Below are 22,257 nucleotides of genomic sequence, written 5' to 3'. Positions count from 1 at the left end.
GGGCCTGGCGGTAATTGCAGTCTTTTTATTTTGCTTATTGCATCTTGGGAGTTTGTACATGGGGAGGGGAGGTGAAAATCTGTAGTCAGCCGAGATTTAACCAGAATCGGGCCATTTGCAAAAGCAGAGCCGAGATACCACCCTCCCCCTTTAGACCAGTGCTTCCCAGCCCCTTCTTGAGGCAGTCGCTCTCCAACGCTGTATCCTTCCCCATCCGACTTCAGGCGGAGACTACCGAGCTGTAACAGCGGCGCGCGTCAGGGCCAGTCCCAGGCTCCAGAGATCGAGATCACGGCCCCACACCTCTCATTCTGGCTTCTGAGGTGTTCGCGTGAGCCCCTAACCCCCTTCCGCCACACCATCCTGTACACAATTCGGGGCGCAAGTTGGTTTTATTGGGAGAGACTTAAGACTGTCAAAGGCCTGGTGAACATAGAGGAATTCTGATGAGCTGCAATTTTTTTTTTTTTTTTAAATCAAGGCAAACGTCTTTAAATGTTCAGTAAAAGCCCTAACACGGGCACCTGGGTACCGATAGGGATCAGAGAGAGAGGTGGGAGACGCCTGGAGTTAGAAGTCCAGCCCCGGTGGGAAGGTCTGAGTAAGGAGCCGCCCACAAGGAGCTCCAGGATCAGGGCGGGGGTGTGGGGTCGCTCAGGTAATGAGACTTGTCAGAAACTAGGCGGAGCGTGAGTCAGCGCTGCCCAAGGGGCTCTCCTCCCCTTGGGGGGTGGGTCGTAGATAGGCTCCGTTCTAGAGAAGGGCAGAAGAAACTGGGCCAAGCCGCACTTTTACCTCGAGGGGCCTCGAGGACTCTCCGCGTCTCTGGAGACAAGGGCACTACAAGCACTTCAAGATGAAGAGTTGTAAGGCTCAGACCTGGCACGGGCGGGAGGGAAGGGGTTAGGAGCAGGGTCCGCCTGGGCTACCTTCAGCCCCTAGCCGGCGGAGGACGAAATACCAAGGACTGCCATTCCCGGGTCTGTTCCTCCAGCGCGCCTCCCTGGGGAAAGAGAACTCCGTGTTCCCTTGCGGAGCCTGACGCCTGCATTGGGAAGTAGGGCAAATCAAGGCAGGGAAATGGGACTCTTAGGTCGCGGCTGCCGCAGGGCCTGAAGAGGCCTTCTCTCAATTCCCAGGACACATCTGCGGCTTCTCCCTCTCCCCGCCGATCTAAATGGATCACTCCGCCTATTCCCTCTCCCCCGCCCCTCGCCCCCCGCCCCGCCCCCCGCCCCCCCCCCGCCCCCCCCCCCCCCCCCGCTCTTAGGGCGCAATGGATTGTTCCATTGCCCCTCCAGTCTCCGGCCGGCGTTGCGGGGGACGCTGGCACGGTTGCTAGGGAAAGCCCCGGACGTGACGGCTAAATGCGACCCTGAGCAGCCTCCCCTCTCCCGTCCGTCATTCCCCTGCGCGCGTTCTCCTTACACCCTTGCCCTCCCCCACGTGGGTTCCAAGCTGGGGAGAAGTAAACAGCAGGCGGAGCGGGGCTCGCGTATCCAGGCCAGGTGGGAGTTTGCACTCCCCCAGGGTCCTACGCTGCTGCTCTGAGGTCCTTCTTGCAAATCTTCAGTCTTGCATGACTGGGATGATCCATTAGGAAGCTCCTGGCCTCGGGACCGAGTCCCCGTTGCGTTGGGGGCGGGGCTTGGTTGCGCGTCAGTGCGTCTGCAGCGTGGTGGGGGTGTGTGTTTGTAGAGAGGACTGGAGTAAAAAGTAGGATGTTTTATGACAAGGACCTGGTGTGGGAACGGGTCGGGGAGGCTTGATTGCCGGCGTCTGTTCCGAAGGGAGGGTGTTGTCATCTCTCTCACAGGTCCTCATCGTCCCCTTCTCAGGCGGAAGCATGCTGGGGCTCCCGGAACGGCGGCTCCCTTCGGCGGAGTTCCTGCTCCTGTTGCCATTCCTGCTGCTGCTGCTGCTGCTGCTGCCCGCCGCCCCCGCGCCCCATCGGGCTGCCTACAAGCCGGTCATAGTGGTGCACGGGCTCTTTGACAGTTCGTACAGCTTCCGCCACCTGCTGGAATACATCAATGAGGTCTGGCAGGGGACGCCCCGGTTGTGGGGCCTTGGTGGCGGCTACAGAGGCTGGGGAGGGAGAATGGGGAACTGAATGCTGGGCCTGCCCAGTTCCTCGCAGAGCTGGTGCTCTGCTGGGGAAAGTTGGGGGACGAGAGATCCTTGCTTCTAGGAGGGCACGATAGGCATGTGGGCGCCGGCTCGGGGGCGGCCTGGAGGGGGGTCTTTATAAGTCCATTCCGGCTGCGGCATCGCCCCCTTCCCACAGACACACCCTGGGACTGCGGTGACAGTGCTCGATCTCTTCGATGGGAGAGAGAGTTTGCGACCCCTGTGGGAACAGGTGCAAGGGTTCCGAGAGGCTGTGGCCCCCATCATGGCAAAGGCTCTTCAAGGGGTGCACCTCATCTGCTACTCCCAGGGTAGGCACCCTCCCCGCTTCCCCGCCTCTAAGCCCTATCTGAAGCTTGATCCTTATCTGAGGGACACTGCCTAGTGTTCCCTTTTTTGAACCGCATTGCTTCCTTTTCTGACTTCCCTCAGCACCTGGGTCTTACCTGTGTGCGTGTCCTGAGTGGGAGGGCCGCTCCCTGCACTGCTGCCCCTTTCTTTCCCGTCACCCATGGCTCCTGGACATAAGGGATGGGAGGCGGGGGACAGGAAAAAGCACCCTAGGGTTCGTCGGAAGACCCAGATCAAATTCTGGCTCTGTCACTTACTTGACGTGGGGCGTTTTGACACAGGGCGTGTGCCTTCTCAGGGTCTCAGCTTCCGTGAGGTACATGGTGTGTGTGCGGGGGTGCGGAGTTGGGGAGACTGCTGGCCTGGCTCTCCCTAAGTCCTGCCCAACGTGGTGTTTTGCCTGCAGGGGGCCTGGTGTGCCGGGCACTCCTGTCTGTGATGGATGAACACAATGTGGATTCTTTCATCTCTCTCTCCTCTCCACAGATGGGACAGTATGGAGGTGAGTGGGCACTGTGGGCTCCATAGGGGGGCCCTGAGTCTTGAGGGCACAAAGTTCGGGGCCACTTGGCACTGCTGTTCTTTTGCCAGACACAAACTATTTGAAGTGGCTGTTCCCCACCTCCATGAGGTCTAACCTCTACCGGATCTGCTACAGCCCGTGGGGCCAGGAATTCTCCATCTGCAACTACTGGCATGGTGAGTAGGACATGCCAAACTGGGGCCTCCATGCTAAGGGCATCCTGGAGGGTGGGGCCTGCTGCTCCCACCTCTACCATAACTAAGAGCAGTGATGATGATAACTTACATTTATCGAGCACTTACTATGTGAACGGGCACTGTTCAAAATGCTTTATGTGTTTCACTTTGTTGCCTTAGAGAATACAGTTTGCTGCAGGGGTTGGCAAACTTTATCCTTAAAGGGCCAGACAGTAAATTTTTTTTGGTTTTGCAGGCATATAGTCTCTGTCACAACCACTCAATTCTGCCATAGTCATGTGAAAGCAGCCATATACCATATGTAAATGAATGTGTCTGTGTTGCAATAAAATTTTATTTACAGAACAGTGAACTGGATTTGACTAATGAATCATAGTTTGCAAATGCCTGGTTATAGTTTTTAAGATCATGGATGCTGGATCCAGACTACTTGGGTTTGAAGCCTAGTTCTGCTGCATGACTTTGGGCAAGTTGCTCAACCTTTCTGTGACTCAGTTTTCCTCATCTGTAAAGTATAGTATGTACCTTTTATTGTGTTTATGAGGATTAAATAATGAATGTCATGTGCTTTGAACAGTATCTGGCTCACAGCAGGTGCCGGAAAAAGGTGTTTGTTATCATGTTTGCAGTTATTACTGCTACTATCATATTACTGTGCGCCTTGTCTGTTACTGTAGCCTTCTGATTGGTCTTCCAGCATCTGGTCTTGCCTCTTCTCCCTGCTTCTCTGACGATCTAACTGCTGTTTGTACCCAGACCCTCACCATGATGACTTGTACCTCAATGCCAGCAGCTTCCTGGCCCTGATCAATGGGGAAAGAGACCATCCCAATGCCACTGGTAATGACCCCAGGCTCCTACCTTGGTCCCATTTTCTGCTTCTCTGACCTTGTATATTCCCCTTTCCAACCTAGCCTGACCCCTGTGACTAACTCAGGCTCTCTTATTCCCACCCTGTAGCTTGGCGGAAGAACTTTCTGCGTTTGGGCCGCCTGGTGCTGATTGGGGGCCCTGATGATGGTGTCATTACTCCCTGGCAGTCCAGGTAATAAGGGACTGTGTGGCCTGAAGGTTGGCTAAGGACACCCCAATCCCAGCCAATCTTTATCTCATTTCTAAAACTGGCCTGCTTCTTCCACTGTTCAGTTAATCCCCCCACCCTCCATTCATCGTCACCCAAGACGAAAACCTGGGAGTCATGTCCCAACCTCTTATATCTAGCCAGTCACTAAGCCTTGCTCACTCTGCTTCCTTTCCATCCCTACCAGCCCCGCTTTGTGAAAACTTTGAACTCTGAACTATTTACAGATTCTTAGCATGTTGCAAAGATAGTTTAGAGAAGTCCTGTGTATCTTTTGCCCAGTTTCCCCCAATGCCTACATCCTATGTAATGACAGCACAATAGTGAAACCAGGAAATTGACAAATCGCTACAACGCATGTCTATAGTTCCATGCCATGTAATCACATTTCCTACCAGCTCTTTTACTTACCTGGAAGTAAAAGGTAATTGCTCCAACCTTGTCCCCTCTATCCTATTCCTCAGGAAAACCCATGGCTTCATGGCACTATGTGTCTGCCTCTGATCATCATGAGTGATCTGAAATGTCACCTGATCTACTTTCTAGTCATTCAACAAATACTCATCAAGCACTGTGTGCCCAGGCACTGTTCTGGACCCTAGGGATGCAGTAGTAAATGAAAGAGAAGTCTATGCTATTATGTAGCTCACATTCTAGTGGGGGAGACAGATAATAAATGTAAATATATATATATATCAGACAGTGATAAAATAAGGCAGGGAAAGGATTAGAGGATGGCTGGGGCCTATTTTAGATAGTGGCCAGAGAAGTCCTTCTGGAAGAGCTGCCATTTGAGACTGAGTTGTATCCGACTTTTTGCGACCCCATGGAGTGCAGCATGCCAGGCTTCTCTGTCCTCCACTGTCTCCCGGAGTTTGCTCAAATTCATGTCTTTGAGTCAGTGATGCTATCTGTTTCATCCTCTGCTGCCCCCTTTTCCTTTTGCCCTCTATCTTTCCCAGCATCAGGGTCTTTTCCAGTGAGTTGGCTCTTCGCATCAGGTGGCCAAAGTATTGGAGCTTCAGCTTTAGCATCAGTCCTTCCCATGAATATTCAAGGTTGATTTCCTTTAGGATTGACTGGTTTGATCTCCTTGCAGTCCAAGGGACTCTCAAGCGTCTTCTCCAACACCACAGTTCAAAAGCATCAATTATTCGGCACTCAGCTTTCTTTATGGTCCAACTCTCACATCCATACGTGACTACTGGAAAAACCATAGCTTTGACTGTATGGACCTTTGTGGGCAAAGTGATGTCTCTGCTTTGTAATATGCTTGGAATGTCTAGGTTTGTTCTTCTAGGGAAGAGGAGTAGCACCTGCAGAGTCACTAGGGCAGGCATTGGGAATAAGGAGGTCCATGCGGCTAGAGGGCAGTCAGCTGGGGTGAAAGTGAAAGAGGTAGAAGGGGCCAGATACAGAAAGCCTTTGTGGGGCAAAGTAAGGTCACTGTTTTTTCTAAAATATATGCCACACAAAAGTTACCGTTTTTAAGGGTAAGTTTGGTGGCTTCAAGTTCATTCAAATTCTTTTGTAAGCTCACCACCATCTATCTCCAGAACTTTTTTCTTGCCAAACTGAAACCCCATAACTCTTTAAAGAATGGTAACTTCCTTATCCCTGCTACTCGAAGGCCCCTGGCAACCATGACCCGTGATTTTTTTTTTTTTAATTCTGAGTGAGATGGGAACACATTGGAGGGTTATAAATGAAGGAGTAACATGCCTTATAGTAATTAAAGGTGGGATTTATTTTTATCTCATTTCACACCTACTACAACCCTATGAAGATAAGTAGTAGCTCTAAGTACTTTGCAAATAAAGCTCATTTAATCCTCACAACAACCCTATAGGGTAATTACTGTTATCCTCTTGTGGCATGTAAGGAAACTTAAGTACAAAGAGATTAAATAATTTGCCTACATTCATAGAGTTAGTAAGTGGTGAAGTCAGGCTGTCTGACTTAACCACAATGTTTTATTTCCTCTCTACAAAGGAGGTATTCTTGTATAGGACAAAGAAAATCAGCAACATGATCAACCACACACAGTGGGGAGTGTGTGGCAGAGCTGGAGTTCCAATCCAGGTCTTTGTGCCCCTACTGCTTTCCTATGGCTTAAGAAATCTTGTCCTTCAGCGTGGCCTCCAGGCCCCCAACCCACCCAGTTGTGCCATACCTCTGTGGTGCTCTCGTTGTTGCATTTGCCTGAGACAGCTTTTCCTAGTTCAGGCTAATCGCTGGGAAGCCTTTGTTGATGCTCTAAAACTAGAGTAGTAACCTCTCCTCTTTGCTCCCATAGCCCATTGGACTTAGTACTATTAGCCTTTGTTCAGTTATTCTTGGCCTGTGTCCACTCAGTGCCCATAACAGTTAAATATTCCTAATTAAAAAAAATTTGTTTTAACTTTTTCTTTGGAAATAATTTCTTTTTTTTTTTTATTCTTCTTTTTTTTTTATCTTACCCTTATCGCCTGCATTGGCATGGAAATAATTTCATACTCAAGAAATTACCAAAGTCGTACAAAGCAATCTTGTATATTCTTCACCTAGATTTCCCAAATGTTAACATTTTACCAAGTTTATATTAGTGTCCTCTGTCTCTCCCTCTGTATATCCATATATATATGTGGAGTATGTGTATGTATGAACCCTTAAGACTTCAGTATGTCAGTGTCTATTTTCTAAATATAGGACATTCTTTTATGTATCTACGATTATCAAAAGCAGGAAATTAACATTGATACAATTCTCTGTAGACCTTATTCAAATTTTCCTAAAATCTTCCATATAGGAAAAAAAAATCCAGTGAAAGATTCAATTCAGGATCCCATGTTGCATTTGGTTCTCATGTCTCTTTAGTTTTAATCTGGAATAATTCCTTGGAGTAATCCTGCGACACTGATTTTTTTTTTTGGCCCGGGCATGCGGAACTTCCCCACCAGGGACTGAACCCCCCTGCATTGGGAGTGTGGAGTCTTAACAACTGGACCACCAGGAAGTCTGACATTGATATTTTTTGAAACATAACAAGCCAGCTATCTTATAGAATGGCCCTCAGTTTGGGTTTGTTGGCTATTTCCTCATGATTAGATTCAGGTTATGCATTTTTGATGGGAACTGTGCAGAAGTGATGGAGAAGGCAATGGCACCCCATTCCAGTACTCTTGCCTGGAACATCCCACGGACGGAGGAGCCTGGTAGGCTGCAGTCCATGGGGTCGCTAAGAGTCGGACATGACTGAGCAACTTCACTTTCACTTTTCACTTTCATGCATTGGAGAAGGAAATGGCAACCCACTCCAGTGTTCTTGCCTGGAGAATCCCAGGGACGGGGGAGCCTGGTGGGCTGCGGTCTATGGGGTTGCAGAGTTGGACATGACTGAAGCGACTTAGCAGCAGCAGCAGCAGTGCAGAAGTGATACTGTATCCTTAATCCATTACCTCCTGAGGTACATGATACGTGTGTGCTAAGTCGCTTAGTCGTGTCTGACTCTTTTTGACCCCATGGACTATAACCTTCCAGGCTCCTCTGTCCATGGGATTCTCCAGGGAAGAATACTGGAGTGGGTTGCCATACCTCCTCCAAGGGATCTTCCCGACCTAGGGATTGAACCCACATCTCTTATGTCTCCTGCATTGGCAGGTGGGTTCTTTATCCCTAGTGCCACCTGTGAGGTACATGATACCCAGTTAAATATTTTGAGTATTCCCCTTGCTGCTTGTGTCCCCAATAGGCCATGAGTTCCTGAAGGTCCCTACCCGCCCTTGATTTTCTCCCACTCTAATAACCTCCCTCGTATGCCCCAATCTCTTTGCAGCTTCTTTGGTTTCTATGATGCAAATGAGACAGTCTTGGAGATGGAGAAGCAACTGGTGAGTCCCCTGGAATTACTTTCCCTTTCTGCACACACTGTGGTTCTCTCTGCCCCTGACACGGAAGCTGAAGGGTCTACCCTGTGGGGAGGGGGTCTGGGACGCCAGCGGGAACTTACTTTGTCTCTCCCTATGTCTTTCTTCCATGCCCGTTGACCCACCTTGAAGGTTTATCTGCGGGACTCTTTTGGGTTGAAGACTCTGCTTGCCCGGGGGGCCATAGTGAGGTGTCCAATGGCTGGGATCTCCCACACGGCCTGGCACTCCAACCGTACCCTTTATGAGACCTGCATTGAACCTTGGCTCTCCTGAGGGACCCCTCAGGAACTCCCCGCCCAGAGACTGAGTGGAGCCTTGGATGTCAGGCCTTGGTGTGCCTGTGACCACCTCACTGGTCCCACACTGCCCCCACCAACCAGGGCTCCAGGACCCCTGCTCTGTGAATGACACATCCTGGTCTCCTCCATCTCGTGTCCTCCCTTTTGGGGGTTGCTCCACGCTCTCCCATGCCCCCCAAGGCCAAGGCTGGGAAGTGGGAAACAAGATTAACTTGTGGCTGCTCCTGTTGCTGCTGCTCCTCTGTCTCTGGCTCTACACAAGGAGAACCCAGCCCCTGCCCACCACAGGGTCTCCTTCCAAGCCACTCAGGACATTTTTAGCTTGTTTTTCCCACGTTCCCTTTTCCTCTGAACTCCCCTGTTGTGAGCCCTCCCAACCCCTCAGGAAGGACCACCTATGAGAGTGGGGTTCTGAGGTTCCACTATGGGGACAGTTCGTTCTTGAAGTGTCAGTGTTGGGGAATATCTGTGGCCTGTGAGGCCCATCTCAGGTTTGGGGATCCCCCAGTCCCTATGTTCAGTATTGGGGTGCCCTCTGGGAGCCTAGTTTCTTTGAGGCTCCAGCCCCTCTTTTAGCTACCCTGGAATGGGTGTGTTACTACCCCTGTATTTATGAAAATAAAGTTGCATTTACTCAGTGTGGCTTGCCTCATTTCTAGGTGAGGGGGACCTGGCTCCCTCAGGAGGGTGGGGATGGAGAGCCTGGGGCCTGGGTGCCCGGATGCTTGGTCTGGGGTGGGACCCCCTTGGTGTTTCCGCTCTCTCAATGCCCATTCTGTGCGGGTTCCTGATTCTCTGTGGGTTCTTTCCTGCTGAGGACAATTCTCTTCCTGTCCCAGCCTGCAACTGGGGGGCTGAGCCCAGGGCTCTAATGGTTTGGGCCCCAGCCTCATGGGTGGAATGCACCAGCCACCCCCAGGCTAGACGAGGGGACGCAGGGTCAGGGTGGGCATTTGTTGTGCCCCTTTTCGACCTTTGTAGGCCAGAGCTGGGTGAGGGGCTGGACAATGAGCCTCCTCTTCCTTGAAAGAAGGAATCTTGGTAGAGACAATAAGGCCCTGTCTGCTCTGGCATGGGGGGCGGTGGCTGACTCAATTCTGCCCCCTCTCCGCCCCCCAGGCCCTAATAAATGTCATCAAGAGATGGGGGCAATTTTTCCCTCAGTGCCCTGGGCAGCCTCCCCAACCTCCCCCACCTTTGTGGTATCTTGCCCTTCTTTCTTTCCTCAGCTGATCTTGCCTTTTCTCCCATGACCTAACCCCACTTTCTTCTCTGCCAGCTCTGCCTCTCCCTGCCCCTCAGTTCTTCCCGCCTGTGTTGGGTTGAAGGGTGGAGGGCAAAGGCCAGGTGTTTCAAAGTCAGTAGCCTCTGTTGACTTGGGGGAGTTCCAAATAAGGGGCCTCAGGGTTGAGAAGAAACTTCTAGGGGCTCTTTACTTGGCTGCAGGGGGTGGGGGTGAAGGTCAGTGGGGATTTGGACCCCACTGAATTGACCAAGCTCCAGCTATGGGAGGAGGCTTATGGGAGGGGGCAGGGATGGGAGGGCTCTGTCTGGCCCAGCCCCTCCTCCCCTTTACAGCCCGCCCACCAGTCTGAGCAGCTGCTGCTGAGGCTGGTTGGCCTGAAGTCTCCCGGAGAAAGGCAAAGACAGGTGGGGAGAGAATGTCAATGGGGAAAGAGTGGGGGTCACTAAGAGTCTTAGAGTGAGTGTGGGTTGGAGGTGTTGTTTGAGTAAAGGGTCCAGGGTGTATGTGGTGGTGGGGTTGTGAGGGTAGCATGAGTGTGCTTAAGGTGGTGCCTCCAGGTGCGTGGGTTGTATACAAGGTGTAAAGGGGTGTAATGGTGAATATCTGAGATTTTGAAGGTAGGAAGATTAGGATGGAAGAGGGCACATCAGAGATAGGAGGGGCCTGAGGGGAGGTGGAGGGAGTGGGTCAGGCTGTGAGCTTGTATGGTGCTGCATGGACCATGATGTGCTAAAGGATGGTGGGTGTTAAATATGTGCAGGTGTTGACAATCCTGGTGGCTAGTGCAAGTGTGCAAATGAAAGTCCTGCCTGGCTTACAGGGCACCAGCAGACTGTTCTTGGGAGCGCTGGAGCTGGAGAAGTTACTAGCAGAGGGGCAGGGCCTCCATTAACCTCTTCTTGCCTGCAGCTGGCAGTCTGAAGTCAAGGAGAATCATGGGGTCCAGGGCTGAGCCGTGCACTGTCTTAGGCGGACTCTGGTTCCTCCTGCTACTGATGACAGGCGAGGGGGCCAAGGGTGGAGCCCTCAAAGAGAGGTGACAACAGAGGTGGCAGGGCCAGGGGTGGGGCTTCACAGGGGGCAAAACAAAGTTGAGGGGGGGATGAGGCTGTCATGTTTAGGGAGGGTGAAGGGAAGTGGGGCTCTGGCTCCCAGGGCCTGGCCCACTCAGTGTCTCACTTTCTCCCACATGGGTGCAGTCAGGGGGTCTGCTCCAAGCAGACCCTGGTGGTCCCACTCCGTTACAATGAGTCCTACAGCCAACCTGTATATAAGCCCTATCTGACCCTGTGCTCTGGAAGGCGTGTCTGCAGCACCTACAGGTGAGGATGGGGAGTCAGGACCCCGGGGTCTCTCAAGAGGAACCCCCCAAAGCCAGGACAAGGACCCATACATAGGCTAACACCCAGAGCCCGGCGCTGTGTTCCAGGACCACGTACCGCGTGGCCTGGAGGGAGGTGCGGAGGGAGGTGCGGCAGACCCACGCCGTGTGCTGCCAGGGCTGGAAGAAGCGGCATCCTGGGGCACTCACCTGTGATGAAGGTGAGGCTAGGGCTTCCCGGGCCTTAGGGGGAGGTGTGCCCCGCTGGGCGGAGAGCCAGGCCTTCCGCTAGGTTCTGAACCCCACTTCCTGCACCCTCAGCCATCTGCGCCAAGCCCTGCCAGAATGGAGGTGTCTGCGTTCGGCCGGACCAGTGCGAGTGCGCCCGGGGCTGGGGTGGGAAGCACTGTCACGTGGGTGAGTAGGCTCGCCCTCCCTCGGAGGTGGTGCCAGGACCTCCCTGCCCGTCAGTGGCGCCCATCCCCGCCCCGCCCCCGTCAGCCCCCTCCTCTTTCCGGTAATTAGATGTGGATGAATGCAGAACCGGCGTCACTCTCTGCTCGCATCGCTGCCTCAATACGGCGGGCAGTTTCACCTGTGGCTGCCCGCACGGCCTGGTGCTGGGCCTGGATGGGCGTACTTGCGCGGAGAGGGCCCCAGAGCCCCCAACCAGTGCCAGCATCCTCAATGTGGCCGGTGAGTCGGTGGGAGCAGGGGGCGAATAGAGGCAGGGCCGGGGCAGCAGTGACGCTCCCTCTCCTTGGTCCCCAGTTCGTGAGGCTGGACTTGATAAGCGTGCCCTGAGGCGGGAGATTGGCGAGCTGCGAGGCCGCCTGGAGAGGCTGGAGCAGGTGAGTGGAGATGCCGGGAGGCCACACTTACAGAGCTGACAGGCCCCCTCCCTGCCCCTCTGAGGTATCTCTTCCTTTCTAGTGGGCCGGTCAGGCTGGGGCCTGGGTCCGAGCAGTGCTGCCCGTGCCCCCGGAAGAGCTGCAGCCCGAACAGGTGGCGGAGCTGTGGGGCCAGGGTGATAGGATCGAGTCTCTCAGTGACCAGGTGCTGCTGCTGGAGGAGAGACTGGGCACCTGTGAGTCCCCATGGCCCTCTCGGTGGGGACCCCCATCTCCCCACAACTGCCCCCCAGCTCCTCAAAACACCTTTTCCCAACTTTTAAGTTTTCTCTTATCCAAAATCCTTCCTCTGCACCCACTCACCTCATACCTTCCCAGATTTCTGCAGTTCACCACCCCCTCTTTTGGTACCCCGTTCTCCAGCTCAGTGGCGGTTCCACTTATTGTTGAGAGAGGTTGTCAATCTGTTTAGCGTCCAGGGCCCGCTCTAGGCATCCCAGAAATACACAGTCGATTTGTCTGCCTGTCTCCTTGTCATTAACCAGGCTCCTGTGAGGACAACAGCCTGGGCCCAGGCCTCAAAGGGCGAAGATAAGGAGCCTCTGCAGAGCCCCTGCCCTCTAATTTATACAGAAACTGGACTCACTAATCCTCTGGGATTGGCTGGCTAGGGAGCTGCAGATAAGGCTACTTGCTGCTGAGAAGCCATGGACAATGGAAACCATGCAAAGCTAAAGAATGGAGGAAGGCGGTTGCCACCCCTGAATCCTCGGGCTAGGGCCGATGCCTGGGTGAGAACTGCCTTCTTAACTCCTTAACAAAAACAGCCAGAACATGCTCAGATCTTGCTCAGTCTTTATTCTTGGTTTCTTGCTGTTATCCAGATAAGTAATAAAAATCAACCACGCAAAACTGGGTCCCACCCTCTCCTTTTGCTCCCAGCCCACCTCCCCGGTTTTTGGGGCACAGGTCTGGGGTGGGAGGCAGGGAGTGGCTACTGCCATAGGGAGGAAATGAAAACTGGCTCAGAGAGGGGAAGCCTCAAAAGAAAGGAAATAAATTAAAAGCCCTCCCCATCCCCTCCAGCCAGGGTTCAGGTCCTTTCCCCAGCTCCCCAGGGGGAAGTGAGTGCAGCACCCGTTAACTGCTTCTTCCCCCTGTGCCCGACTAGGATGGTATAGGAGGGCTGCAGGGCGCTGGGGGGCCAGGACCACTGAACAACTGTACCCAGGGGATGGGTGGAAGTGGAAATGTGGCATCCAAGAGTGTGCTCAAGCCCGGGCACCTGGGCAAGGGCAGGGATGAGACCTCTGGGTGAGAAGAGTCCAGCCTCCACTGACAGGAGGCTCCACGGAAAGAAGAGAGAAGGTGCTGAGGAATGTTCCCAGGGTGACCCTGGGAGAAGTATTCCACGCATCAGCTTCCAGCCACAGCGTGAGGAGTGTCCTCACCAACGGATGAGTCCACTGTGTCTGTGGACGTGGGAGTGAGGAATTGTTCCACAGAATGGATGAGTCCACTGGCCAACGTGAGGTGGAGTGGGAGAGAAGACCACAACGGAAGAGGGTCCACTGGGGACAGAATGGAGTGTTCCTACCCTTGTGTAGGCTGAACCACTGAGGATGAGGGAGAGGCAACTGTCCCACAGACAAGATGGCACAGGAGGCAGGGGTCAGAGTGGAGACTGCACCGAGGCAACGGAGTCTGTGGGGAGGGGGGCGGGGACGGGGGCAGGGAGCGGTGCTGTGACCACATTCACTTCAAAAGTTGAAGATTCCAAAGAGGAGAACAAGTGGGGAGAGGGCAGATGAGGAGCTTGGCCCGGCTTTAGGCCGGTGGGCTGGTAGGTGTGGAGAAGGTGGTGGGGGGTGGGGCAGAGGAGGGGGAGATGAGAAGGGAACTCAGAGCCCGGCCTCGCCCACCCCTCCGGGCTTCTTCAGATAGTCACCACCACCCCTGCCATCAGTGGAGATTTCCCGGAAAACAGTGAGCATGGAGTGCCGGACTCTGTCAGCCAGAGCTGGAACGTCATCTGGCTTCAGCCCTTCTGTGGGCACTGGGGGCAGCACCCGGACCTGACATCGCCCTGGGAAGGGGGTGAGCACCGTCAGGGCTGTCTGCTGGGACTCTGCCCACCGCTGGGGCCTGCTTGCTGAGCTCTCCTGCTGCTTGCTCTCGTCCTCCACCTTTCAGCTCCCCTCCCTCTGCCATGGGCAACTGCCACCTGCTCGCTGAGGCCTTCCCCAACCCCAGCCCAGACACCTCAGTGCCCTGCCAGCCCTCACAGTCTAGCGTTTACTGCCGGATGCTCTGACTTTGCACACAAAGGCTTATCTTCCCTGCTAGACAGTAACGGCCCTTACTGGAAGGACAGAGTGTTACTGCCTAGCAGGGTACAGCTCTGCTTCATAAATACGTATCGGCTGATGTGGGGTCACATTACATGATCAGGTGGACATCTCACCGTTCTGACACTGACTGAAGCTCCTGCCTTGTGGGGATATCCCTCTAGCCTCTCATGGCCCTTCCAGCCACCCCCAATCCCAGATCTGCACAGAGCCCTCACCCGAAGTGAAGCGGCGCTCCTTCTTGCAGTAGAAGTCTTGATAGGAGGACATGACGATGGGCACAATGGGAACCTGAAGGTGGGGGGTGGGGGGGAAAGCGGTCAGCCCAGAGCTCCTTCTGAGGCCCCCATGACGAGCCTCTGCCAAGAGAGGAAGGGATGCTGGGGACTGCGGGTCAGGAGAAGGGGAAGTCGGGATCACCTGGGCCTGCACTGCGAGGTGGAAGGCGCCACGTTTGAAGGGCAGCATGGAGCCGTTGTGGTTTCTCGTGCCCTCAGGAAAAACCCAGACCCGTACCTGGGGGAGAGAGGGGGTCAAGGAAGACACACATGGAGCAGTCAGAAAATGGTTATGATGCTGTCATGGGACTTCTGAGGCCTGTGGGCCCTGCACATCAGTTTACAGCTGTTCTATCCTCTAAGCCCCATTTCCCCAGGGTGACTCACGTCCTGTGTAAGCAGGGTCTGGGCGACCTCAGACATGACACTGATGGCATCCCCAGTGCGCTTCCGGTCAATGAAGATGACTCCCGCCAGCCAGCAGGCCAGCCCAGCAGAGCCGGCCCACAGCAGCTCCCGCTTGGCAATGGGCACACAGCGGCCTGGCAGCACCTCCATCATCCCTGGGGCAGGGGTGGGGGCGGGGTGAGGATCAGCATCACAGGAAGCGGCCCACCTCAGCCACACCGCCAGGGACCAGAGATAAGGGAAGAGGTAGACTGGGACGGCAGGGGCAGCCCGAGAAAGTAAGGGTGACTGCAGGTGTATCACCCTGCTCCTGAGGGCAGCAGAGGGAGCAAGGGGGCGACGTCCCAGAGGAGGGAGGGTGGAGGACCCCTAGGGGAGGTGATCCCAGGGAAGGTTCCCAGGGCGGCTGGGAGGGGCTGCTCACCAAGCAGGTCGAGGGAGCTCTGGTGGTTGGAGACAACGACGTAGGGCTGTGAAGGAGGGAAGTGGTGGGCCCCTCGTACCTCCACTCGGATCCCGTACAGGTATTTGATGTGGAGTAGCATCAGACGCAAGATCCTGTGGGGGTCCCATACAGCAAGGGGTTCCAGCAGGACCCGCTGGCATACATCTGCCAGCAGGGCTCAGCTCCCAGCCACCCTGCCACCTTCCTGGGCATCTTGGCAGTCTTCTCCCCTTCCTCGTCCCTGGGCTCGGCTCGCTCAGTGTCTCCTGCACACTCACTGCCCTCCCCATCCACTGCTCGCTTCCGACCCTGAGGTTCCCTCCATCACCCCAAGCCCCTGGGACCTCACTTCATGTTCTCGACGTTGCGTCCTCGCACGGCACACACAGGGATGGCGAGCACAGCCAGGAAGAGGATCCAGCCGTTGTAGAAGGCCATCTTGAAGAAGTACTTGGCACTGGGGCTGCAGAACCACAGAGTGGGCAGCAGGAGGAGCAGCAGCAGGAAGAGCAGCAGCAGCAGAGTCCCCGCCCCTGGCCACAGCTCCATTCTGGTCACCTGCAGGGGGCGGGGCGAAGGGCGGTGGGCCTGGTTCCTAGGTGGGGGGGCGGGGTGGCAAGGGGGGGGAAGGTTTGGGGGGCTGTGGGGAGCATTAACACCTGTCCAGGAAGCCTCTTTAGGAGGGGAGCGATGGGGATGGGAGCTCAGGGCTGCTCTCCCACCCGTCCCTGAAGGTGCCAGATATATTCACACAAAAGACACACGACATGGACATCCACAGCTCACAGATACACGGCAATAAAGGGACATTAATAATAGCTAACACTTGCAGCCAGTAAGGCTCTTATAATGGTCTTTCTCTCTGCTCAATATGGTAGCCACCAGCCACATATGGCTACTGAGCACTTGAAATGTGCCCTATTCTACACCGAGAGACACTGAGAGGTATCAAATACATGTCAGATTTCATAGATGTTGAATAAAAACACAATGCAAAATATCCCATTAATAATCTTTTATATTGATTACATTCTAAAATTATAACTTTTTGGACATTCTGGGTTCAATATACTAAGGTTAATTTCATCCTGCTTTTTTATGTAGCTGAGAATTAAAAATTATATACGTGGCTTACATTATAGTTCTGTTGTACAAGGCTGGTCTATATACTACGTTGCCATTGCTGCTAAGTTGCTTCAGTTGTCTCTGACTCTTTGTGACCCTATGGACTGTAGCCTGCCAGGCTCCTCTGTCCATGGGATTCTCCAAGCAAGAATACTGGAGTGGGTTGCCATGCCCTGCTCCAGGGGATCTTCCCAACACAGGGATCAAACCTAAGTCTCTTATGTCTCCTGAACTGGCAGGTGGGTTCAAGCCCATATACTATGTTAAGTCCTTAAATATGAAAGCACACAATTTACATATGAAAGGAAATAGACCTAGAAAGGTTAAAAAACTTATTTGAGGTGATATGACCCCCAAGGGGTACTTCCTAGCTTAAACCTAAGCAGCTTGTGCTCCTAACCACTTGGTTATGCTGTTGTCTGTATAAATATCTGTACACATGTGTACACACAGCACATAGTAGATACCATGTACGTGACAAAACACAGACATTCTCAAGGGCTGACTGCCAAGAATAAAGGCTCTGTCACTAATGCAAACCCAGACACACACAGTTATACAAAGACCAACATGTTCGTGCACACATGCAAATTTATAATCATGACAGATAAAAGGACGGCAAAATGAATACCCAGTAAAACCCCTCTCCACCCAGGCAGGCTCCCTGCTCCCAGATCAACCCATGGACATACCTATGTCCATTAATCCTGCCTCCACAGACAGGCAAACAGATCCCACCAGCCCTCCCCTCGCTTCCAGCGACACTGGAGGCAGAGTGGTCCGGCAGGCAGTATGCAAGTCCTCACCAAGCGGGAGGAGGAGGGCGAAAGAGTAAAAGGGTCATCGTACCACCTGCCTGGGAGAGGAAGGAGCTCTGGAGGAGGAAGCGTGGCATGCAGAATCGCTTCTCCAGGCTCTTCCTCCTTCCTCCACTCCGACCCACTGTTGGGGGCAGGGTCACAATTCACAAAAACGGCATTCAGGTAAACATCTATCACTCATATCAAGGCCAAAGGCACTCCCTTCCACGACAGAAGGACTGTGCTCCAAGGTCAGTCCACTGCTAAGGGTGAAGGTGACAGGTGATAGGGGAAACAGGACTGTGCCAGCACTAGGAGAGCGGGCTCTGTGTGGCTTCATTTTACTTTCCCCGCAAGCTGGAACCAGCGTGTCTCCCCTGCACTACGTGCAACAGGCTCCTAACTCATCCCCTTCGATCCATCTTCCACACGGCAACCACAGGATGTTTCCGCGACACCAATCTGAGCATATCTCTTGCCCAGAGGCCCTTCTGGACAGGCTGACTTCTGCTTACATCTTTGGCCACATCCCTACAAGAGTCTTTTTCACTCCAGCACACCGATTAACTGCAGTTCCTCAGACACACCATGATCTTTCATGCTTCTAGGTCACAACAGGATGTTCCCTTCGGTGGGGATGTTCCTCCACCTCTTCACTTGCCTCATCCAGTTTGGTGTCACTTTTTGGAGTTCTTCCTGAACTCCTCCAGGCTTGTGTTTTCATTACACTTTATCTTGATCACTGGTCCTCAAAGTGTAGAAACACAAATCCTTGGCCCTCACCCCAGATCTTCTGAAACAAGACTTTTGGGCACTGGGCCCATCAACCAGTGTTTTAACAAGCCATCTAGGTGAATCCAATGTGCATGTAAGTCTGAGGACCACTGACCTCAACACTAAACAGCATGTAGTTGCTTGAGGTCACCTGTGTTTACCTTCCTAGCCTGCAGGCAAGCCTGATGGCAGGAACTGTCTTATTCCCAATGCCCAGGACAGAATGAAGCAGAGAAGATGCTCAATAAATATTTACTGGACAGATTATAAGGATGTGTACATACCCACCTAGTTGTAATTAACGGGACAACACTTCTGAACATGAATCAGATAGCTACCCTCTTGAGGACTATTAACTAGGAAAAGAAAAGGCACCAAGAAGGCAATGAACACACAGGCCTAACAGTAACCTACTCTGGATGCACACACACAAGAGGGTCACAGTGATGGCAGAACAACAGTTGAGACAAGATGGAACACACCGTCTCGCACAAGAGAAACATACAGAATGGGGATTAACATGCCACAGGGGAAAGATGCTGGTGTCATCAAATGCGTGCCAACAGTGCAAAGAGCGGGGGACAGACAGCTCATGTGCTTGGCAGGGCTGACCCTGTGCTGGGCACTGAGCTCCATGGACACAGACTGTGCACAGGCGCCAGAGATAATGTGCATGAAGAGATGCAGGCCAGGGGGTCAGCAAGGGAAGGTATATGGAAGTGGCTCTTCAGCAACATGGAGGCCCAGTTATCTTCTTCTCTAATATGTGATGTTCCTTTCCTCTGCAGAACAGGAAATGTCCAAGGATTCATAAGCACAATGGAGTGCCAAGGGAGTTAATGAGCATATGGCTCACAAAATATACTGCCCCTCAAATTATGAAATACATGTCTAACCAGAAGCACACGAGTTGTGGACATGTCACATCAGCACATCATGCGAAGGGGCACGCATGTGGGTGGTGTGAACCAGGATTAAGAAAACACAGTCAACAGGCCAATCCAATCACAACCGAGTGTGCGCTAGTCAGTTAAGCCATGAGATTCCACACACGAAGGCGCCTGCATATGGTGGGACTAAACACAGCACCTGTGGGCCTGAACAAAGTAAGGTATGATCTCTACATGCTAAAGTAAACGTGCAAATACATAACATGGACAAGAAACACAAAACCACACAACAGAGGCAACAGATGAGAACAAGCAGACGTGAACACGTTAAGACTGCATGAGACATGGACATAGATATGAGAACAGGCAATTCTGATGGAAAATAACACACTGTTTCTCCAGCCTGTGGACAGCACTGGGCACACTACTGGCATAGAAGCCATTAAACATGTCAAAGGCACACCCACTCGGTGTAGAAAACATGGCCCCCCACGAGGCATCTGTATGTCAGTAAGGGTCGAACACAGTACCGAAGGCCACTGAGAAACAAGAGGTCCTGTGCCTACACAGAAACAGAGGTGTCTGAGGGCATTCCTAGGAAGCCAATTCTGCTGGGGAATCGAGGGCAGTAAACTGCCTTCTGACTGCCACAACCCCGCAAGAGTTATGTGGGGCCAAAGGGCACAAAAAGGAACTGGGAAGGTGATGGGAATTTCCTCTCCAAGATCCCCCTGTCCACACCCCCATCTCAAATTCACAGGGTGTCCATCTCTCCTCCCTCTTGTGTCTCTTCCATCCTTCCCCCCTCTCAGGCCCCCTCTCCTTTCCCCAGCAACCCTCTCCCCAGTCGGCCCTTATCCTTTTCCCATCAATCCTCTCCCCAAGCCCGCCCTCCCAGACCCAATCTCTCCCCCATCCCCTCCTCCCTCCTCCTCCCATCCCTTTCCTGCCCCCACCTCAGTGGGGTGGGGGGCCTGGGGGGCTGGCCCCCTCCCCAGCCAGGCTGCCGCAGCGGTGGTGGCGGGTGGCTGTGTCTCTGCCTCAGTCGGGGTGTCGGTGCCAAGGGGGCGACAGGATTTGGGGGTGTCCTAGCCCCGGCCGAAGGAGGGGAGGTGAGAGTGGGAGGCTGGGCCCATAGCGGTAGGAATGGTGGGGGGTTGTCCCCTTAGCTCCCTCCCTCCCTTCCTGCTGTCTCTCTGAGGGCTGGGGCTGCTGCTGCTGCCGCTATCCCCCGCCACCCCTCCCCACGCCCGCTGATTTCCGGGGCTGGCCAGGAAGTAGGGGGCGGTGATGGGCGCCCTGTTTTGCCAATCGCCTCCCGGGGACCCTGTTATCGCCTTCCCACATCTTTCAGTTTCTGCCTAGCTCCGCCCCACGAGGGCCCAGCTGGGCTCTGCTTAGGTCTCTCTGGCCTTCTCTGGTTCCAGCTGCATCTTTTTTCCTCCAACTTCCTTTCGGCACACATGGCTTGTGTGTCCCTTGCTGCTGTATTCCTTCTCATTCTCCATCGGTTCTCCTCATATTGTCAGTTGGCTTCTTTTTGTTCTCAACTCCCACATCTGCTGCTTATTCCCTCCAACTCCAACCCTTTTCCAGCTCCCTCCTCCTGTTCCCCATTCAAGTTCAAATATTTATCAAGCACCTACTATATGCCAAGCACTAGGTTCTTCACGTCTCTTCTTTTTCTCTCCAGGGCTCGATGGAGACGAGATGTCACCCCAGCTCACCTTCCAACCCTCATCTGATCTCTGCCCTTTGTCCCTGCCACTATCTCCTAGCAGTCCAGCTCCCTCCTCCACTGCCCGCCCCCCATCCTGGTCTTTGGAGAGAAGGCAAACTCTCAGGCCCTTGTCCTTCTAGGCTGTACCTTAACCTCAGTACTTTGTCTACTTTCTTCCTTAGTAGTCTCCTACTCACCCACGCTGAGACTACCCGTCTCTGCAATATAGAAAAGATGTATGCTTTTTTTTCCAATGGAAATTGGACATTAGGCTTAATTTCTTGAAAAAGTGAGCAAGAATGCTGTTTCCTCTGGGATGAGCATGCCTCCCTAATTTTGTAGTCATGTACCTAGCTCTCTCTCCACCATACTCCCATCATCCCCTTGTCAGGATCATCCCATCAACTCTCCACTCCTATTGGTCTCCTCTTCTCCCTCTCAAGGACCTTTTCCCTAAACCTCTACACGTCGTGGCCTGAACCTTAACCTCCTCTGCCATAGGCGACTCCTAATTTCTCATCTTTCCTCACTTGAGTCACATGGGGCCTTTTTATCAGGATGTTGTTGAAGAACCCTCAGCTTGTGTCTGGCCTCCAGCCCCCAGTCACCTTTGCCCTGAAAGAGTTTCCATGCCCCTGAATAGGATGTAAAGAACACCGTAATGGCAGGGCGGTTACCTACTTCTGCTCCTTGGGCTACAGTGAGGGCCACTGACTATAGAAGAGGCTCAAACTTGTGCGAAAGGCCCAAGCTCTGAAGCAGCCTGCCTAAGTCCCAGGTATAATACCCCAGGATGCCAGGAGGAATACCCCAGTTCTGCTGGGCACAGGAGAAAGAAGGGGCGGGTTGCCTTAAAGGGGGCGGGCCTTGCCTCTTTTGCACCCACTCACAAAAGGAGGGGGCTAGACCTTTTCTGCTTTTAAGATTTAAAACGGAGTCGAGGTCAACTCGTTCTACTATGTGTCACGTTAAAAAGGGGATGGGTCTTCAGTTCTGCTCTGTGAATCACCTAAAGAGGGGCGGGCTGAGTCGTCCAGCCGAGGGTGATGGGTTAACACCAGCGCTGCAGGTCGATGTTCGCACCATCCAAACGTCGGGCTAATCCTAGTCCTGCTCCCTTCTTCACTAAGAGGGAGGGGCGGACCCAAGTTCTGCTCTCTACGTCACCGAAGGAGGCCGAAGCCATTTTGAACCCTGCGACCCTAGTATTTGTCCTCTTTTCCGAGCTCTTCGCCGTCTTTCCTGATCTGGGCCAATCAGGAGCAAAAAAGAGACCCAATCAGTCGAGAGAGATCGCAGTCGGAGGACCCGGATGAGGCCGAGCCGAGGCCTTTGAACCCCAAAAACCCGCCAATTGTAGAGCAGTCACCATGGCGACAGTATAGAGGTGAAGGGGTGGGACCAGAGAAGGCTCAATCCTCATAGGATTGGCCCACCTCGTCCCTCCGCCTGATGCGCACGCGCACTTTACCTAGCTACCATTTTCCGTCGAGTTCTAGCCAATCAGTTGCTTCGGAGCCAAACGCTCCAAAGTCCAATAGGAATCCGGACGTTCTCTGAAA

The 22,257-nt window shown here is 53.4% G+C and overlaps 3 protein-coding genes, 1 long non-coding RNA gene and 1 pseudogene across 16 annotated transcripts; 2 read left to right on the top strand and 3 right to left on the bottom strand.

Annotated features, from left to right (window-relative positions):
* Window positions 1–10: 10 nt before the first annotated feature.
* LOC147347029 (uncharacterized) lies at window positions 11–1,566 on the bottom strand. 2 transcript variants are annotated; one of them, XR_015152071.1, is made up of 4 exons: window positions 1,429–1,563; window positions 962–1,045; window positions 796–879; window positions 11–451 (listed from the first exon to the last, which is right to left on the bottom strand). It is a non-coding gene; the product is annotated as an uncharacterized LOC147347029 (long non-coding RNA). The 2 variants fall into 2 exon arrangements; XR_015152070.1 differs by lacking the exon at window positions 962–1,045 and having other exon boundaries at window positions 1,429–1,566.
* PPT2 (palmitoyl-protein thioesterase 2) lies at window positions 733–9,127 on the top strand. 8 transcript variants are annotated; one of them, XR_015152068.1, is made up of 9 exons: window positions 733–866; window positions 1,839–2,038; window positions 2,288–2,441; window positions 2,888–2,983; window positions 3,073–3,180; window positions 3,899–4,041; window positions 4,162–4,246; window positions 8,097–8,151; window positions 8,320–9,127. XR_015152068.1 is itself a non-coding variant. In XM_086369178.1 (9 exons), exons 1-9 carry the CDS (start codon window positions 857–859, stop codon window positions 8,461–8,463), a joined length of 936 nt encoding a protein of 311 aa, XP_086225304.1. In that variant the 5' UTR covers window positions 733–856; the 3' UTR covers window positions 8,464–9,127. The 8 variants fall into 8 exon arrangements, 6 of the variants coding, with proteins under 6 accessions (XP_086225304.1, XP_086225305.1, XP_086225307.1 ...); XM_086369178.1 differs by having other exon boundaries at window positions 3,958–4,041; XM_086369179.1 differs by lacking the exon at window positions 733–866 and adding an exon at window positions 1,376–1,508 and having other exon boundaries at window positions 3,958–4,041.
* Window positions 9,128–10,070: 943 nt separating this feature from the next.
* On the top strand, window positions 10,071–12,819 carry EGFL8 (EGF like domain multiple 8). 3 transcript variants are annotated; one of them, XM_086369185.1, is made up of 9 exons: window positions 10,071–10,139; window positions 10,645–10,771; window positions 10,935–11,057; window positions 11,165–11,277; window positions 11,378–11,473; window positions 11,582–11,752; window positions 11,828–11,907; window positions 11,990–12,143; window positions 12,453–12,819. In XM_086369185.1, the coding sequence occupies exons 2-9, from the start codon at window positions 10,671–10,673 to the stop codon at window positions 12,500–12,502; spliced, it is 888 nt and encodes a 295-aa protein (XP_086225311.1). In that variant the 5' UTR covers window positions 10,071–10,139; window positions 10,645–10,670; the 3' UTR covers window positions 12,503–12,819. The 3 variants fall into 3 exon arrangements, with proteins under 3 accessions (XP_086225311.1, XP_086225312.1, XP_086225313.1); XM_086369186.1 differs by having other exon boundaries at window positions 10,556–10,771; XM_086369187.1 differs by lacking the exon at window positions 11,990–12,143.
* Window positions 12,746–21,939, bottom strand: AGPAT1 (1-acylglycerol-3-phosphate O-acyltransferase 1). 2 transcript variants are annotated; one of them, XM_086369189.1, is made up of 7 exons: window positions 21,705–21,939; window positions 15,736–15,944; window positions 15,366–15,499; window positions 14,921–15,096; window positions 14,676–14,771; window positions 14,474–14,546; window positions 12,746–13,993 (listed from the first exon to the last, which is right to left on the bottom strand). In XM_086369189.1, exons 2-7 carry the CDS (start codon window positions 15,933–15,935, stop codon window positions 13,809–13,811), a joined length of 864 nt encoding a protein of 287 aa, XP_086225315.1. In that variant the 5' UTR covers window positions 15,936–15,944; window positions 21,705–21,939; the 3' UTR covers window positions 12,746–13,808. The 2 variants fall into 2 exon arrangements, with proteins under 2 accessions (XP_086225315.1, XP_086225314.1); XM_086369188.1 differs by lacking the exon at window positions 21,705–21,939 and adding an exon at window positions 19,932–20,173.
* LOC147347026 (uncharacterized) lies at window positions 19,427–21,078 on the bottom strand (annotated as a pseudogene). Its single transcript, XR_015152671.1, has 2 exons — window positions 19,932–21,078; window positions 19,427–19,514 (listed from the first exon to the last, which is right to left on the bottom strand). The product of XR_015152671.1 is annotated as an uncharacterized LOC147347026 (transcript).
* Window positions 21,940–22,257: the final 318 nt, after the last annotated feature.

Source organism: Bos grunniens, chromosome 23 (assembly GCF_055505025.1).
Source record: "Bos grunniens cultivar Pamir isolate PY7600 chromosome 23, Bosgru_T2T1.0, whole genome shotgun sequence".
NCBI classification, from domain to species: domain Eukaryota; kingdom Metazoa; phylum Chordata; class Mammalia; order Artiodactyla; family Bovidae; genus Bos; species Bos grunniens.
The sequence above is the reverse complement of the archived record's forward strand: the minus strand, read 5'-3'. Positions and strand labels throughout refer to the sequence as shown.